The sequence below is a fragment of the Lepisosteus oculatus genome, chromosome 7 (assembly GCF_040954835.1).
Source record: "Lepisosteus oculatus isolate fLepOcu1 chromosome 7, fLepOcu1.hap2, whole genome shotgun sequence".
NCBI lineage: Eukaryota > Metazoa > Chordata > Actinopteri > Semionotiformes > Lepisosteidae > Lepisosteus > Lepisosteus oculatus.
Genome location: NC_090702.1, coordinates 49,427,789 through 49,444,678, shown reverse-complemented (window position 1 = coordinate 49,444,678; position 16,890 = coordinate 49,427,789). Strand labels below are relative to the sequence as shown.

Below are 16,890 nucleotides of genomic sequence, written 5' to 3'. Positions count from 1 at the left end.
AGAAAAACCTCTGTGTTACATTGAACGCATTGGTGCTCTTCAATAAAAGCGAAGCAGGACTCTTCAAAAACAGAAAACCTCTGAAGAAGTGAAGGTCACATGTACTGTGTGACGTTTAATTGAAATTCCTCTTGTTGTGATGAAACCATGTACTTTTTCCCATTGTTCACATGATTCATTAAAAAACGGCTTGGCTGGTGTTCAGATCTTCTAGGGAAGGTCCTTAATTATTAATACATGAGGTCTTGATCATGTAGTACCTCTCAACGGTACAGTAAATATGCTCTTGGTAAGACCATAGGCAGGCAAGTTGGCTGTTTTTCTGACCGAAAGCTGAGAGTTTGCAGTGTCAGGTTGCTTTTGCTATGCTTTCCTATTTTCTTCAGAAAATTCCCAGGTTCTTTTAAGGTAATAGAAATGTTTCTGGTAATCCAGATTTGGCAGCAGCATTGTCTATTTTCACAACTAATTATTGTTACAAAGCTTCCATGAATGATTAATTAAATAGATGCATATGCAATATTTAGGACATTAATTCAGAAACAGACTGTGAAAGAAAACCCCCATATGCGTAGGCTGTAAAGGAACAAGTAATAGGTTTATTCCATCCTGAAAAAAAGAGAACACAAAGTTTTGGCCGTGGAGCCTTCTTGAAGTGTGAGGATAATTAAATAATTACATTAATTTAAGAAAGTTAATTTAAGAGTGGGTGGGGGCACTATGCTGTAAAAAGGAGCCATTCTTTGGATGGGATGTAAAACCGATGTCTTGACTCTCCGTGATCATTAAAAATCCCAGGGTGTTTCTCAAAGAGTAGAGGTGTTACCCCCATGTCTTGGCCAAATTTCTCCCCGTCTTTTAACAATCATGGCCTCCTAATAATCCCCATCTATGAATTGGCTTCATCACTCTGTTCTCCTCCCCACTGATAGCTGGTGTATCGTGAGTATGTGCCAGGTGGGGCTACACATTGGTGGTGGGAAAGGAGATTCCAAATTACCCGTAAAGCCTTTGAAAGGAGTATCCATCATTCCGTTAACTTATTAGAGTGCTTTTCTGATGTAAATGATGATAAAGGTTATTATTAGTAGTAGAAGTATTAATTTAATAATAATACAGCTCTTCCAGAGCCAATCTGCCAGCCACAGTATCTAACTTACATGATGCCCTTTAAAAACCAACATCAAGATTGTCCATGACTGACCGAGTGTTTCATATCAGTCATCAAACACCTATTAATCATTTAAGCAGCATTGATAAATGGCCCAGAACACAAAACTCTCCCGAATAGGGACAATGTACAGTATGTTGGAATAAGAACTATTTCTAAAAAATATAATTTGTTCTGGATGCAGAAATTTCAACACTGTACTATGAGTGGCCAAAACTAAAGAACTCCGAATTCCTTTTGTATCTTGTATCTGTGTATTCGATAGAATAGCGAGTCCTTTATTGCAACCTGCCTCAAATCTGATGAAGCATAGTGCTTTGTGATGATTATGTAGTATTTTGAGAATGCTTAAAAAATAGTTCTTTAGTCTAAAATTGTCAATGGCCCTAGGACACAGTTGCATTAATATTCATCCTGTGTTCAGTGCAGTCTGCCAAATGTACTTAGCTGAGAAGCTAGGCAAGCCCACTCAAGACTAGAAAGTGACTTGACTTGGCAGGAAAACCCTATATTTACTTAGCACATTTATTCCACCCACACAATTCTTCTGTCCAATTACGAGCAAACCCAGTAAAGAAAAAGATGAAAAAAACATAATGTTGTGGGATTTTTATTTATTTTTTAAAAATTGTTCTTAGACAATAAAGGCCACAATTTAGTGTTCCGCAATAATGGAGTGTGAGCATACACTTTAGTGACAGTCAGAGCTATCAGTCTCGCCTTTTTTATGGCATAGAGTGCTTTTTTTCTTCCTAGTTGATCAAAACATTCTTATTTTATTATTGTTGAGTTAATTTTGTTTCCATTTATTGTTAAATGATGTACTGTAATTCTAGAACAGTACAGCTTCCAGAATAAATTCAGCATTCTGGCAGTATTGGAACCCCCCATTGTTTAATACCTGTATATCAAATACAAGATTCTGCTTGAAAGTGTAAGTCACTTTTTTTTCCCCACATGAAGGCCATTGAGATTGTTTAGATCCATAATCTTCTAAATTGTGAACTGCAGCAGTCTACCAAGAGGGATATTTGAAACATGTATTTCTCTTCCTTGGTGTTGAAAGGAACAGGTTTTAAGACACTTTCTGCACAAGACAAGACCTCAAGACAACACTCATAAGGATTTAATTGGTTTGGTGTCTTGACTGCTGGATTTACTTCATCTGCAGGATCTGAAATACAAGATACTGATAAAGAACAAGAAAATTGGCCTCCTGCAGGACAACGTTCTGAGGACAGGAACAGACAGGCAAGGGGAGGTTGGAGAGTGTGAGGAGAGTGAAGATGAGGAGTCTGAGGAAGAAACACCTAAGAGAAAAAAGCATTTTTCCAAATCGGAAAAGACGGTAGAAAAGAAAGTAAGTCAGTGACAGAGATAGACAAGTGACAAATACTCAGTTTGTGTAGCTTGTTAACATACAGTATCCAATACTGAACAAGGTGAAAACTGTCACGAACAGTTCTTTCCGGGCTTTATGCAGACGACACAATCCGGAATAGTGAGGAAACAGTGGGGGAAAAGTCATGTAGGAGGAGACGGGAATGGAGACAGGGGGCGTGTCCTTGGTGTGGAGGTGTCCAGGGGAAGTGAGTCCGGGGCGAACAATCCAAGAAGTAGTCCAAACGGGGAATCCAAAACACCAGCATAAGTCCATGACCAGGCGATCCTTCCAGGAGAATAAAAAAGGGAACCGGGTCGGGACTGGCGGGGGGGAACAGGAACAGAAAGTTAAAACCTCAGAATAGGGACCTGAACCTCAGATGAACCTCTCAAACAAATTTGACAATTTTTCAGTCAATCAGTTTTTCGGTTTTGACAGATAAAAGCTTTAGCTCCTACTGTTTCACTATATTGGTAGACAGAACTAAAGAGATTTCTTTCTTTTTTTCTGTATAGAAAGTGAAAGACAGTGAACAGCTAAAGTACAGTAATTCCTAACTTCAGCCTAAGACATATAAAGGTGGTCTTTTTAGATCATGTGTGCACAACTGACTTGGTTTATCTACAAAGTACACATTCTACATTCACCTCCTGGAACACTGCAATCATCTTTTGTCTGCTCGCTTCTTACTCAAGATGTTCATTTTGAAAACAGACGGATGTTCAGCACAATTCTTCTTTCTGGCACTAAGCGGCCCGATCCATTACAACTCCAGTCTGGTTGTGCCTACTGTATGTACCCAAACTTATGGAAAACAATGACTACTCCAGCACTTTCCCTTGTTCACCAGCTCATTTTATTTTTCATTTGCTTCTCCATGTTACATTTTCAAAAATGCTAAATTCTCAGCCAGACAGGCATCCCCACTCCTTCAAAACCATTAAAAACTCTCTTCTACCAACCAGCAGTGTAAAACCTAACACCTCCTCCAGGAATGGAAGAAAACAAACTGTAGAAAGGAGTAGGTGCTTATGACACCTTGGGGCTGAGAAGCATAGTGATCACATCCCTGGTCTCATGATGGGTGGGTTGTGGGTTTGACTCCCTGCTGTGGTACCCTTGAGTGAGGTAGGTACCCCGGTTGTGCAGTCCAACCATCTGTATACGTAGGGACCAGCTTTGTGAGGGAATACTCACTGCAATGGAATGGTGTTCCATCTGGGGTGTGTGGGGGTGGGTCATATGCTCACTAGAACACCACAGCAACCAGGGTAAGCTCTGGCTTGATGAACCACTGTGGCTCAGATATGGAAATTACCAACCCACTCATGACACTTCTTCTCCTTCCATATGCCCATATATCTGGTGAAACTCAATACATACTGTACTGTATGAATGTCCAGCTCACCGGTCAATGTGAGCTATGCTCTTATACGGGTGAAACCATTATCTGTGGCTTTAACTTCGACTATATGTACGCAAAAGAAGAAATCTCTCCACCCCCTCAGCACTGTGAAATAGAAAAAGTTAATTAATATTCATTCACATAATTTATAGTGACTGCATGCTCTTAACATGCACCATAAACCTTAAACATGTTCCTTGAAAGAAAGATTGATTCCATGCTGAACAGTAAAATAGTAAAAGACCACAAAACTTAATTTTGGCTGAGGAACTCATTTTTTATTTGACTTTCTTTGCAGCTCACATGCTGACACAGCACCCCACTTGTACCTCGATAGATAGCCCACAGTTCTTAATCATTAAAAGACCTATTTTATTCCCCCTTTAAAAATATAAATGTGTCACAGCTGAGCTTAGTTACAAGGTGCTGGCTGAATAGTAAATCAGAGTTGTCTTCTGAGTAATTAAGTCAGTTTTTTCAATATCAGTTCAGCCCCATCACCCTTATGCCACAGACTTCAAATCCACTCCAGCTGTCTTTAGTATTAAATGACCCTAGAGCCGATGCCCCAGAGAAACTCCCAACTCTCTCAGCTTCAAAAGAATGAGAGAACTGCTTATACTTCCATTCTCCTTCCTCACTCCAATCCAGCTTGTGAAAACTCATCTTTCCATCAGTGGCACATCAAAGGCCACGGCCAGTGGGGAAAAAGATGTTTTGTACACACATCCAAGGAATTGGGAGCTTATTTAAACCAGCATCAGAGGTGCAGTGTTTGCACTCTTAAAGCATGTGTCGGCAGTCACTGTTCATTAAACAATCTGCAGAAGACAGTAAGGGGGTTTTCAGACAACATTCATTTCAAGGCATTGTTTATTAGGCCATTGGATTGTGCTGTCATATTATTTTTCCTTAAAAGTTATTTTCATCACAATGAAAATGCCTTGAAGTGAAGGGGCTATGTTGCCTCAAAAATATGAAGTGTCAGCTCTGGGAATCTCATTTAATGCGCCTGTTAGTTCAAATTGTGCATGAGATGTACAAGTACTGTTTGTGTTAGTTCTTACTGTACATGGGGAAACAGTTTTATTTGCAAGTGGAGTGTGCTTTTAACACTTAATTCTAGATTGGAGTGGAAGCTTTAGTTGGTGACGTCAGGGCCCCAGCAATCCTAATACTGTATCTCTTTTTAAAGTAAAACAAACCTATGGAACTAAAACCTAAGGAACTGTACAAAATGAATTTGAATAGCAGGATTATCGGTAGCACTACAAGAATGGCAGAGTGAAGGGAGCACAGCCTCAGTTGTTATATGTTTTGCGATCAGAAAGCAGATTTCCAGGGGTACAAAGTTCTGTCTACTTAAACAACTCTACAGAGTCCTGACATTACCCAGTGTTGTGGTTGTGCATCACATATTAAGGAAGAAAACCATGGTTCCAGAAAGTGATGTCATTGACACAGTGAGCTCCCTCACAGAATAAACAGCACTGTGACCTTAAAGATAGCTTATTACAACCAGAAATGTCAGCACTGACATCCCAATTGGCTTGTAAAGGCTGCATTATACTGGATGCACATTTCAGCTCCCATCAACCGTATTCACATCTAGTAGAATTGAGAGGCAGGACAGAGGCAGATAATGTCAGGAGAACTAGCTGTTTTCCATGTGAGGCACAGCCAAACTCCTAGCCAAAGCTTTTTAATTCACTTTGTGTAACTATCCTTTTCATGTGGTAAAAACAATTCCCCCATCCCTCCTGTCACCTGTGTATTCACTTTAAGGTTGCAAGAGACAGTCCGGCTGCCAAAACAAAGAATGAAATGATCTTTACTCTTGACATGAAGAACAGGTCGAGAACTGACAAATTACTCTACCAGTTGAATTAAAGGTTTTAAGGGCAGACTTTAGGAAAGCTGGTTGCACAAGCCCAAAAGGAATTCAGTTAGGACACAAGATTCAGTAACACCCCTACTCTGACAAACAGTGTCCTGTGATCTTTAATGACCAAGTAGGCAGCGCGTCATTGCATCATCTCTCTCAGCGCCTGCCTTGAGTCACCTCACCGGGGCATTGATTGAGAAATGTTGGAAAAAGTAGAAAGAGCACCACCTACAGATCCACTAACACTACTTACCCTTACAGCAACCACCAGGCTATCCTTGGAGGTTTCCCATCTGGGACTGACCAGGCCCAACCTTGCATAGCTGTTATGATCCAACGAGATTTTAATATACTGAACAACATAATGCTACTGTACTTAGAGTTACAGTATGTGCAATCTGTCGGTGATGACAAGTGGGGAGCGCATAGGCGCAAAAATAAAAAAAAAGGCACAGAGACATCTTTGACTGGGCAAATTAATGAGATGGGGTGCCCAAATCCTTTTCGCACAGGTATTGGAGATAAAACCCCCGGGAGAGGCAATTTAAAATATCCAAACAAACTTGTCCTACACGTATTGCTTAGTAAACCAAAACACAGGCACCCAAAGTCAGAATTGAACGCAGAATCCTGGCTCTGTACGACAGCAGCAGTGTCCACCACAATATCCTGCTGCCCTAAATGTAAATTTAAGCTTTGAGGAAATAGGAGGCAAACTTTGTACTTGTATCATTGCCAAAAATATTTGTATTCTCCGACATTCTGAATTGATCTAATCTGTGCTGGTGTTTAGATTTTTTGTTAAATTCTATAGTAGCATTTATGAATTCAGGAGAGAGTTCTTCATTTCTTTCATTCTTAAACATTTCTAGCTCTCAGAGGATGTTGCATTGGAGAGGAATGTGCAGTAATTCACTTCTACAGCGTTCACTACATTAACCCTTCATCACTTTAATCGGTTCATGTGGTACTGCCAGTTTTATTAAAAAATGTCATCCAGCCTTTTTCCCCCCCCACAGAGGTTAACGTTTTGAAGCGTTTGTGAACACAAATAGTGATGAGCGCACAGAAGAATTTTGAATCTTTCATCTTTTTCTGGTCCCATGTTGTTATACCCAGTTTGAACTTTTCCAGGTTTTTTTATGCTGCTTGTACTATAGATTCTGAATTATTCATCTATTCTGCATTCCCCATACTTTATGACTTTATGACGTTTTTTTGATAACCTTACTTGGTGCAAACATTCTGAGAAAATAAAATGGCAAATAACATCTCTTGAAGCTAAATTGAAATAAAAGTCTTTGTACAAAGGTACATATACTGTTAACTTTTGTACAATACAGCTGGACAGAGTTTGATGGCAGAACTTCAGAGGCTTTCCAACTCACTAGCTGGTGCACTTGTTTTTAAACTCATCTTTGCTAGCATTTATCATTTGGAGTGTTTCAAATTGTGCATTTTTTTTCCTACCTATTAGGATTTTAGGATTTCTCTCTTTTCTTGTCTTTGTCTTTCCTGTATCTAAGCAGAAGAAGAAAATCACAGTAGCCATGGAGCTGTCTGATCTTGTCATCTATACAAAGTCCGTGAAATTCATCAGCTTCAGTCATTCCAGTGGGAACCAGAAGTTCTACGAGAACACTTCGCTTGGGGAGAACAAGGCCCGTAAACTGGCCAGAAACTCAGGTAGTCATGGATACTGTTTGGAAAGAGCAAAAAAAAAAGGCATACCCTTTACAAATGACAGGATGTGCAGATAGATGTTAACTCTTTTTAGTGACACGTTTTAGTGATTATACACTAGGTGTTCTTGCTACTGCTTGGATAGTTTAAATTAAAGGGTTTGTCAGAAATTGTACAAATATAAAGGTAGGTGCAAGAACAATAATCTAAAGAATAAAAAAATATTAATTGATGGATAGATAAATAATAAAGAAATGTCCATAAATGCCATCTTTCTTGCAAATTATAACGTGAGGCATCACCAGTCACATCTGGCTTCAGCGTGTGGTACAAGGGGCACTACTGTGCAGGTAAACCGATAAAGCTCTTGCTGTTTAGTGCTCCTTACATCACAAAGTTGGCTTTCCTACAAATGGTTGACTCTCCAAAGGGACCAAACGTCTCTAGACTGTCACGAACAGTTCTTTCCGGGCCCTATGCAGACGACATGATCCGGTAGGTAGGGGTACACGAGGGAAAAGTTCATGCGGGAGTAGGATCTGAAGACAGGGGGGCGTGTCCATGCAGTACAGGTGTCCAGGGGGGAGTGAATCCAGGCGAACAATCCATATAGGAAATCCAAACGGGTAAACAGAAACAAGGGCTGAAGTCCATAGCCAGGAGATCCATCCGGAGGGGGGGAACAGGAACCGGGTCGGAACCGGCGAGGGGAACCAGGAACTAGGAACAGAAAGTTAAAAGCATAACGGAGCCAGACGCAGCAGGACCCCGGGCTCTCACGATACGGAAATCAATGAGGAACCAGGAGTGAGGTCCACGTCTGGCTTTTAAGGGGGAGCGGGAATAGGGAACAGGTGCAGACAATGGGAGGGAACGAGGCAGGGCTGGAACGCCCTTAAGAGGAGGGGTTAGCGATCGTGACATAGACAGCAGGTACTTAGGAAAGTTCCTGATGCACATTTTGATACTGCCAGTTGATGGCCTTTGTTCCTATTTTAAGTTTATAAACCCCTACGTCATACAGTATGACATACAGTACTGATTAATTCTGGCAGATCTCTTTGTCCAGCCAGTCAGAAACAGCACCCTCCCAGTGCTTTCACCAACAAAAATCACTAGCTCTCTCCTGGCTTAAATACCTGACAGAGACAAACCACTGACCCACAACATTTCATTGACAGTGGCATCTTGTGACAATCACTGCACTTTCCCTCAGCATGATGCACAGCATGAGTTATCCAGTCTCCGACTTCAGATAGGATTACTGTATTGCTGATTTGTAACAGTCTTTGCTGGAGGAAAAAGGTCTGATACGAGATTGGATGTTGTCTGTCAATCTCGATCTATTCTAAAAAACGGTAAAAAAGAAATTCAAAAACTTCTTTAGTTAAAAAAACACAAAGAAGCACTCCAGCAAAAATTGTCCTCAATGACAGTGGAGTAAGGAGAACATATTGATTGCTGCTGTACTCATGAACAGTTTTATTCTCTGAGACCACATGAATTTTCACACATGGTGTGTGAGTGTGTAATAATGTTTAAAGGGTATGGTATTTCCAGCTATAAATACTGATCACACAAAGTACAGACAATCTAATACCATCTGCTGATGCATCTCAGGCTTGACTCATCATATTCTCTCAAGCATGCTCAGTGAAGGAAATTCAGTTTTTATGTGTGCTGTGGATGGATTTTCTAAAAAACAAAATGTCAGCCAGCTATGCTGAATTGAAAGGGGTCTTTTTTTGTTAATGTAATTATCATCCTTTTTGCAATTGCTTGTTTTCTCCTCTTTGTTTTGATTACACCTTAGCTCAGAGTCCGACAGAATGAAACTGTGTTATAATTGTTACTTGAGTAAAGCCAATGATATTTTCATATTTTTTTAGTGATTATACAACAGTTCTTTTCGCTGCTGCTTGGACATTTCAGATTATGAAAGGGTTGTTACATTGTGACTATTTTGTCCTTTGTTCTGCAGGCTGTGAGTTTGCGCTCCACAATTCCAGGTTCCTCACCAGGATCTACCCAGCTGGATCTCGAACGATGTCTTCTAACTACAACCCTCAGGAGTTCTGGAATGTTGGGTCACAGCTAGGTAGACATGCGGCCTTCCCAGCCTCTACAGCCTTTTGTTTCTTAACTTCTATCATTCACACCCAACTTAATCTTTAAATTCACAAAGCAAACCTAGCTTCTGCTTAAAAAAAAACCAAACATTCAGCTGTCAGTTAAATCTACATACTGCACGCAAACATTAAACATCAAACAGATCGATGTGAATGGTGGCTGATAAAATATCAGAGACGCTTCTATTCCGAGAAACACACAGTTACTGCAACGTCTTTCAGCTCAGACTTAAGCAAGTTTTAATTGCTTAAGTGCCATAGCTTCTGGGATTTTATTCTCTTGTTTTGTCACCAAATAATGCGCTACTGTATGTAAGGACCATGTGTAGCATAATTGCCACATTAAGTTCCTTGCTTTTAAGAACATTTTTCATCCCTGATCACATAGACACCCGATGTTAATCTCTCCAACACCACTGTGAAAGTGAGAAACCTTGAAAACTCCCAGGCTCATGTCAAGCCTAAACTGCTCCTCACTCCAGGTCTTTGGCAGCAGTGAACTCCCTCCTCTGTGTGCCAGGCACAGGGGATAATTGTTCATTAGTTTCAAAGCTTCTGCCTTGGGAATTCCAAAGGGAGCTTTCATTCCCTTTTCTGAAGGGAAAAAAAAACACCGGGTCCTTCAGTCACTGTGCTTTAGCCAGAGTGCTGGACATAAGTAACCTAACTTGTGTGTGTTGGCAGGTAATCTGACCAGCCCTTTAACTGTAGTGCCCGTGACCTTCACAAACTCCAGTTGTATTTCCAAACTCTACAGTGTATGATCAAAGATGTGTCATCATGTATAATAAAAATGGGTATGAAAGAACACCATTGGATTGTGTGCAAAACCAAGACATCCATACATTTTCTAATCTGCTTATTCAGCACAGGGTCGTAGGGGAAGCAAGAGTCTTTCCCAGCAAACAACGGGCCCAAGACAGGAAAACCAAGACATATGTCCCTTTTTTACCCAAACTGAAAAGCATTATAACTAGGAAAGTATTTCAGCACTATAAATATATGGATTTGAGCTCAGGATTAAGGCATCATCATATCTAATGCATTTTTTTAGCTTCAAATGATTTTTTAAACTATTCTGAAATATATTTTTCAAACCTCCCTACCTTCTATGCATGTACTATCTATCTTTTTGCGCCTTCTCAAATTTACCCAGAAGACAGCATCTATCTTTTTCTTTGCTGAAGACTGCAGAATACACTTTCATGCTCTGTTACACTTCTGACGTATGAAGGCAGTGCATTGCCATGCTGTGAGGGAGAGGAGAGAGATCAATTAAGTATAAATGATTAATAAAAATGAATGGAATATCAGGCAGTACATCAAGCACAAAACACTGATCACAGATTTACATATTCTTCAAAGATAGTTTCACAATAGTACAGCATAATGTGTATCAAATGTCAACTCTATTAGAATTGCAACTCATATATCTGGAAACACAAATGTTCCTCCCCGATCAAAGGACTGAAACAGCCCATGGATGACTAAAAGAAATGGCTTGATGGGATTGTGAAGCCAGCAGCCAAATCCAGCCATACCCTGCAACTCACAACTGGCAGCCCACTGAAGCTAAGCAGGTGTGAGCCTGGTCAGTACCTGGATGGGAGACCTCCTGGGAAAAACTAAGGTTGCTGCTGGAAGAGGTGTTAGTAGGGCCTGCAGGGGGCACTCACCCTGTGGTCCATGTGGGTCCTAATGCCCCAGTATAGTGATGGGGACACTATACTGTAAACAGGTGCTGTCCTTTGGATGAGATGTTAAACCGAGGTCCTGACTCTCTGTGGTCATTAAAAAATCCCAGAGCGTTTCTCGAAAAGAGTAGGGGTGTGACTCCGGCGTCCTGGCCAAATTTCCCATTGGCCTTTACCAATCATGGCCTCCTAATAATCCCCCTCTATGAATTGGCTTCATTACTCTGCTGTCCTCCCCAGTGATAGCTGGTGTGTGGGGAGCGTTCTGGCGCACTATGGCTGCCGTTGCATCATCCAGGTGGGGCTTCACATTGGTGGTGGTGAAGGGGAGTCACCATTACCTGTAAAGCGCTTTATAAGTGTAAGCAATTATAATTAGGTTACTGGCAACTAAATTAAGAAGAATAGAATAGAATGGCATCCATTTCCAATCTATGTTCTTAATAATACTGTAGAATGTACACCTGAGACTATGTAACAGGCATAGTTAGGAGTTGTGTAAATTTCCTCTTTAATCCAGATTCAGCCACTTGATTCTTGCAACAAAAAATGAATATAAGAATGTACGAAAGCTTGCAAATAAGAGGAGGTCATTCAGCACATCTAGCTAATGTATAATTAGCAACTATCAAACTCAATCAGTTGTGTGACATAATTTCCCATTGAATGCATCGATTAGAAATTAGAAATGGTGTGCTATTCCCTAGAATGCAAAACAAAAGATTATGGAAAGGCCAGATCTACTTGGAAAATAAAAAAAGAAAGACTTTGAATGACAGTGTGTATTTACTCTGCTTGAGCAGCATTATAATCAGAAATGGTCATATTTGTCAGCATGGTATGGTTGTCATCTGACAGTTCAATGCTAAGGAATGTGGATATACTGTAACAGGAATGTGCCTTTGAATTCTAATTGGAAATGTGTACCAAAACTGCCAGGCCAAATGAGCTTGACAGCTACAGGGCAGTCACTCTCCCATCTCTCCCAATGAAAAAACGGAGAGAACAGGAAAGCAACACATCACAAAAAGCACACAGAACCATATTGAAGTCCTACAGTTTGCATTCAGAGAAAGAAGGGGAATTGTCGAAGCAATACCCGCAATGTTAAATCTGTTCTTTCAGCATCTTGACCAAGCAAAGGTATTTATAAGAATCATGTTGATTTTTCCTCGACATTTAATATAATACACCCACTGTTGGTTGCACAGTAACTCTCAAAGAGCATCAATTGAAACAGTAACTTAAAACAATGGGTCCTATACTTCTTAACAAACAGGTCAAACTGGGGAAATAGTTATAGTATCAGACACTACACTTCCACTGGATCGACACAGGGCTGTATCTTGAGAGCAGACACACAAACATCTCATCAAGGCCTGCTGACACAGGCCAGCCGACACTGGTCAGCTTTTTAAAGGATCCGGTCATGGGCCCAGTTTTAAAGATTTTATTAAATGGTGTGATGACTTGTCTTTGAAGTCAAATGTCTTGAAAATAAAGGATCTAAAAATAAGAAGCAAAAATAATCGGGGGTCTATCAGATCAACTTAAATAGCCTCTACCAGCAAAGGGTTGTAAAGAGAATGATCAAGTGTGTGGCTCACCCCCTCAATTGTGAATTTACATTCCACCTATCTGTGAGCTGCTTCTGTGTCCCCAGGTGTAAAAGTAATAAGCTCAGGATCTCTTTCATCACCACTGCAATATTTCTGCCAAACTACTGTAAAAGTAACTTTCTTATCTCCTGTAACACTACTGGACCATCTTCCCTATTGGTAGTGTTTGTCTTTCTTGCTGTATTGTTGTATTGGACTGCGCCGTAACATGAATTTCCCCCAGAGGATAATAAAACCTGAACTGAATTGAAGTGTATTTTGCTGTTCTTGTCCCTCATCTCTTGTGCTGTCCCAGTATGGTCTGTTTTTTTGCCAGTTGTACTCTATTCCAGTGAGTTAGTATGCAGACTGTGTACAGTGCTATGCTGTGCATGTAGCTGAGGGGTGCCATTACAGCAGCTAGAAAGCTGAAGATCTAACTTAGATTATGCTATATAAAAGGCGTTGAATCCCATTATGGTGTGCTTCATTAATACAGTCCTACTGGTGCTTTCTAGTACCATAATGTATTCTTAAAAATACAGAATAGAAAAGGCAAAAAATCTTATAATTATGAGAAATTAGACACTAGGCTGTGCTTCTCACCTGGTATTACCTTTTCATTCCAGACTTACTACAGTACATACAGGTACAGTATTGATAGAAGGCACTAAATGGAACTGGTGATGGCTTTGGAAATCTGGTTGGAGGACACTATTATTTTGGGTGAACTAAGTCATAATTAAGAATTCATTATTTTTATAGAGCTTTTTTATCCCACAGGATCCCAAAATGTTTTACATACTGTAGAGGAAAGGACCTTCTTCAGCCACCACTGAAGGGCAACACCCAAATGGGTGGCACATGGTAGCCATTATGCATCAGTAAATCCACTACTTAATAAGTCAGGTAGAGAAGGGAGAAAGGTTTTCCTTCATCAATTGAATTACAGTAGATAGCAGTTTTAAGAAGACCGTATTGTCATATATGGGTAAAGTGGAATTTACCCAGGATACCAGGGCAACAAAGGGTACTGGCCATTGCATACCACTTGGAGCTGCAAACTGGTTTCGTTCTGATGACTCTCCACTACTGACCAGCCCCAACCTTGCTTTGCTTCTGAGGTTACAAGGTGGGCAATGTTGCTAGCAAAACAGACAGCCACTTCAGGACAAAGACATACAGTAGAGCCACTGTTTGACAGTCTGGATCTGAATCCTGGAACGGGTTCTCTGCTACTGTTTCTAACAGCAAACAATCAATCAATCAAGGATTTATTGATCAATGTACGAACAGTCTAGCATACAGCGGTGTTGTCGGCAATGAAATGCTTTGTCCGTGAGCTCATTAAGAGGGACAGAAGAGTAGAAGGACAGGAATTTAGAGGGATTAGATTTAAGGAAAGAAAAAATAATAGGATACAATAAATGACATAATTGAAATTTACAATACTATTTACAGATTGTGCGAAAGTAACACAAGGATAGGAGGTATTTAGCGCTCTTCATATGTGCAATAACAGACAATGTGAGTGGAAAAAAATTATGATCCATTTCTTCTTTCTTATGAGATTACTGCAATACTAAAATCAGAAGTGTCGATAATTGGATGTCGAGAATTGTAGAGGTATTTGTAATTGAATTGATTCTAGGCTCTTTTAAATGTGTTATTGCAGTGCAGAAGTGTTCCGAGTCCAATTCTGCTGCTCCTACTCTCACTGGACATGACTATAGTAAATGTGCAAATTAAATCTGTGAGCAGTCAAAGAGCATTTCTCCTGTCACACCCACTTAAGAGGTTTTCAATAGACTCTAAATGTGCTGCGTGGCCCATGTGATCATCCCTGTAATGGAGCAGGACTACACAGCACTACTGCCGTGATAAAGACACTAAACAGCAGGCACAGACATCCTGCTGCAAATATACTGTACAATAGGGCTGGCGAGGGATCAACTGGGAGTAAACGAACTATGCCAGCCTCCAGAGCATGTGAAAAAAGGCACTTATCACCTCTCTCTGTTCTCTTCTGCCTGTGAGGCTCAGTGCTACATGCTGTGCCAAGCTACACTAACCCCTAATACAACAGACAGTACCTCCCTGGTGCCTCCCAGGCTTGGCTTACAGCCATAACCAAAGCAGCTGTTCATCATACTGTAGCTCTTGCTCTGCCAGTCCTACTCATCGAACACTAAAGGTTACAGCAATGATTCCTAACATTGGAAGGCTGTGGTTTGGTTTATGCTAAAATGTTTTCTTACAACATTAGCAGAAAAGAGCAGCAATGTTAATGTTAACAATAATGTTAATGTTAACAACAAGCTTTTTTTTCCCCGTAAAATCTTTCTTGGATTGTTTTTAGTAAGTTATTGGGATGTCTAAATACTTTAAAATTCCACTCTGATAACTGGACAGTGTTTTAATGTGACACAACTGTGACATTTGGACAATTCTTGTAGTGTCTTTTTTCATAGGAAAACTTTCTCTGTCCTTCTGTCATTTCCTGTTAGATTCAGTTGGAGTAGTTTATGAAAAGGACAAATAATCTTACAGTGGACTTTGAGGTGCCCCAGGTCTCTCAACAATGTGAAAAAACTGCATTTTATTATACGTATATTTAACAAAATATTAACTGAATATTGTGTCATGTATTCTGTACTCTACTTACAATGCTCTACCTGTTTTTAAAATGGAAAAGAAAAACTGTTGACAAATTGTGAAAGAGTTTCTGATATATTACTTGTGTATTGGGCTGTGATACATTAGCCAGTAGTGTGCCATGCAGTTATTTTAAGATTGAGCTCAAGTTAGGAATCATATTTTGACTGTTGTCTCATAGGTTAACTGCTTATTATGCCTTATCATAGCTCTGTTATGATTTCGCTCTGCATCAATATCCACTGTACTGTGTTTTTCCATAGTAAGATGTAATTAATGGAGAGTCAAACTCTTGGTCATTGCCTTCAGTTTTTAACAAAAGTTCCTCTGGAATGATAGCAACTAAACTCTTCCTCAACTTTGTTACTCAAGCTCAGAATTCTCCATGGCCTCACTTTCTGAAAGAACTATCAGGACCATTGTAAGCCACTCTTTTGCTCATGTTTGTTTTCCTGCATCACTTCTTCTTCCTGTCACGATTGTAGTCCCTTTCCCTTAAGGGCGGTCCGGCTCGTTCACTTTTTAATTGATTTTGTGCACCTGCTCCCCATTCCTGCCTCCCTACAAAAGCCAGATGCTCACTCTGTTCCGGGCTCTGCATTAGTTTCCTGAACCAGCCGAGTCAGGGACTTGGAGCGCCTGGTTCCGGTCCCCCCTTTCTTCCCCCCGACTCTTCGCCGGATTCCGCTTCTTTGCTTTTAACTTTGTTTGGTTCGTCTTGGATTTATCACCCGGCTCTGAACCTTCACCTGCACTGGACTCCCTTTTGGACTGTTTGCCTGAACCATGCCCACCGGAGCACCTTCGTCACGCGTTCCCCTGGTTCCTCTACCAGCCCAGTTCCTCGTCTCCCTCCCTTCCGGATTGTGGCCTCTGCATAGGGTCCTGAAAGAATGCTTCGTAACATTTCTCATCTCCACCTCCAAAAGCTGCCCCTTAGTTATCTCCTCACTCTGCATGGTGACCCTGCCCTCCTCGTCCTTTGGCCAGGAAAAGCCAAGAGGATTGAGATAAAGGTTCACATGCCTGATCACCCAATAACCCATACAGTAGATGCAGAAGTACCTTTCCAGCCTTTACAGCTATAATGAAAATACGCAATGCATCTAATAGGAATTGGCATGAGTACACCTGGTTCAAAATATCAGTACTATTATTAAATGAAAAGAACTTAGGAATTTAAAAAATACGTTTGGAATAATCACTTCTGTTATGACTAAAACAAAACACCAATAAGTACTAATGATCATGGGAAAACAATACAATTTATACATTTCTTTTTATAT

General features: G+C 40.5%; 1 protein-coding gene across 7 annotated transcripts in view; it reads left to right on the top strand.

Moving 5' to 3' along the window:
* LOC102688374 (1-phosphatidylinositol 4,5-bisphosphate phosphodiesterase zeta-1) overlaps positions 1-16,890 on the top strand; it is a 78,675-nt gene that overhangs the window by 31,556 nt on the left and 30,229 nt on the right. For 4 of the 7 annotated variants that reach the window (XM_069192677.1, XM_069192675.1, XM_069192674.1 and 1 more), the window contains 3 exons: positions 2,343-2,531; positions 7,372-7,531; positions 9,510-9,626. In XM_069192677.1, coding sequence (XP_069048778.1) covers positions 2,343-2,531; positions 7,372-7,531; positions 9,510-9,626 — 466 coding nt within the window. The remainder of the gene's footprint in view (positions 1-2,342; positions 2,532-7,371; positions 7,532-9,509; positions 9,627-16,890) is intronic. The other 3 variants (XM_069192678.1, XM_015352022.2, XM_069192676.1) reach the window with 2 other exon arrangements.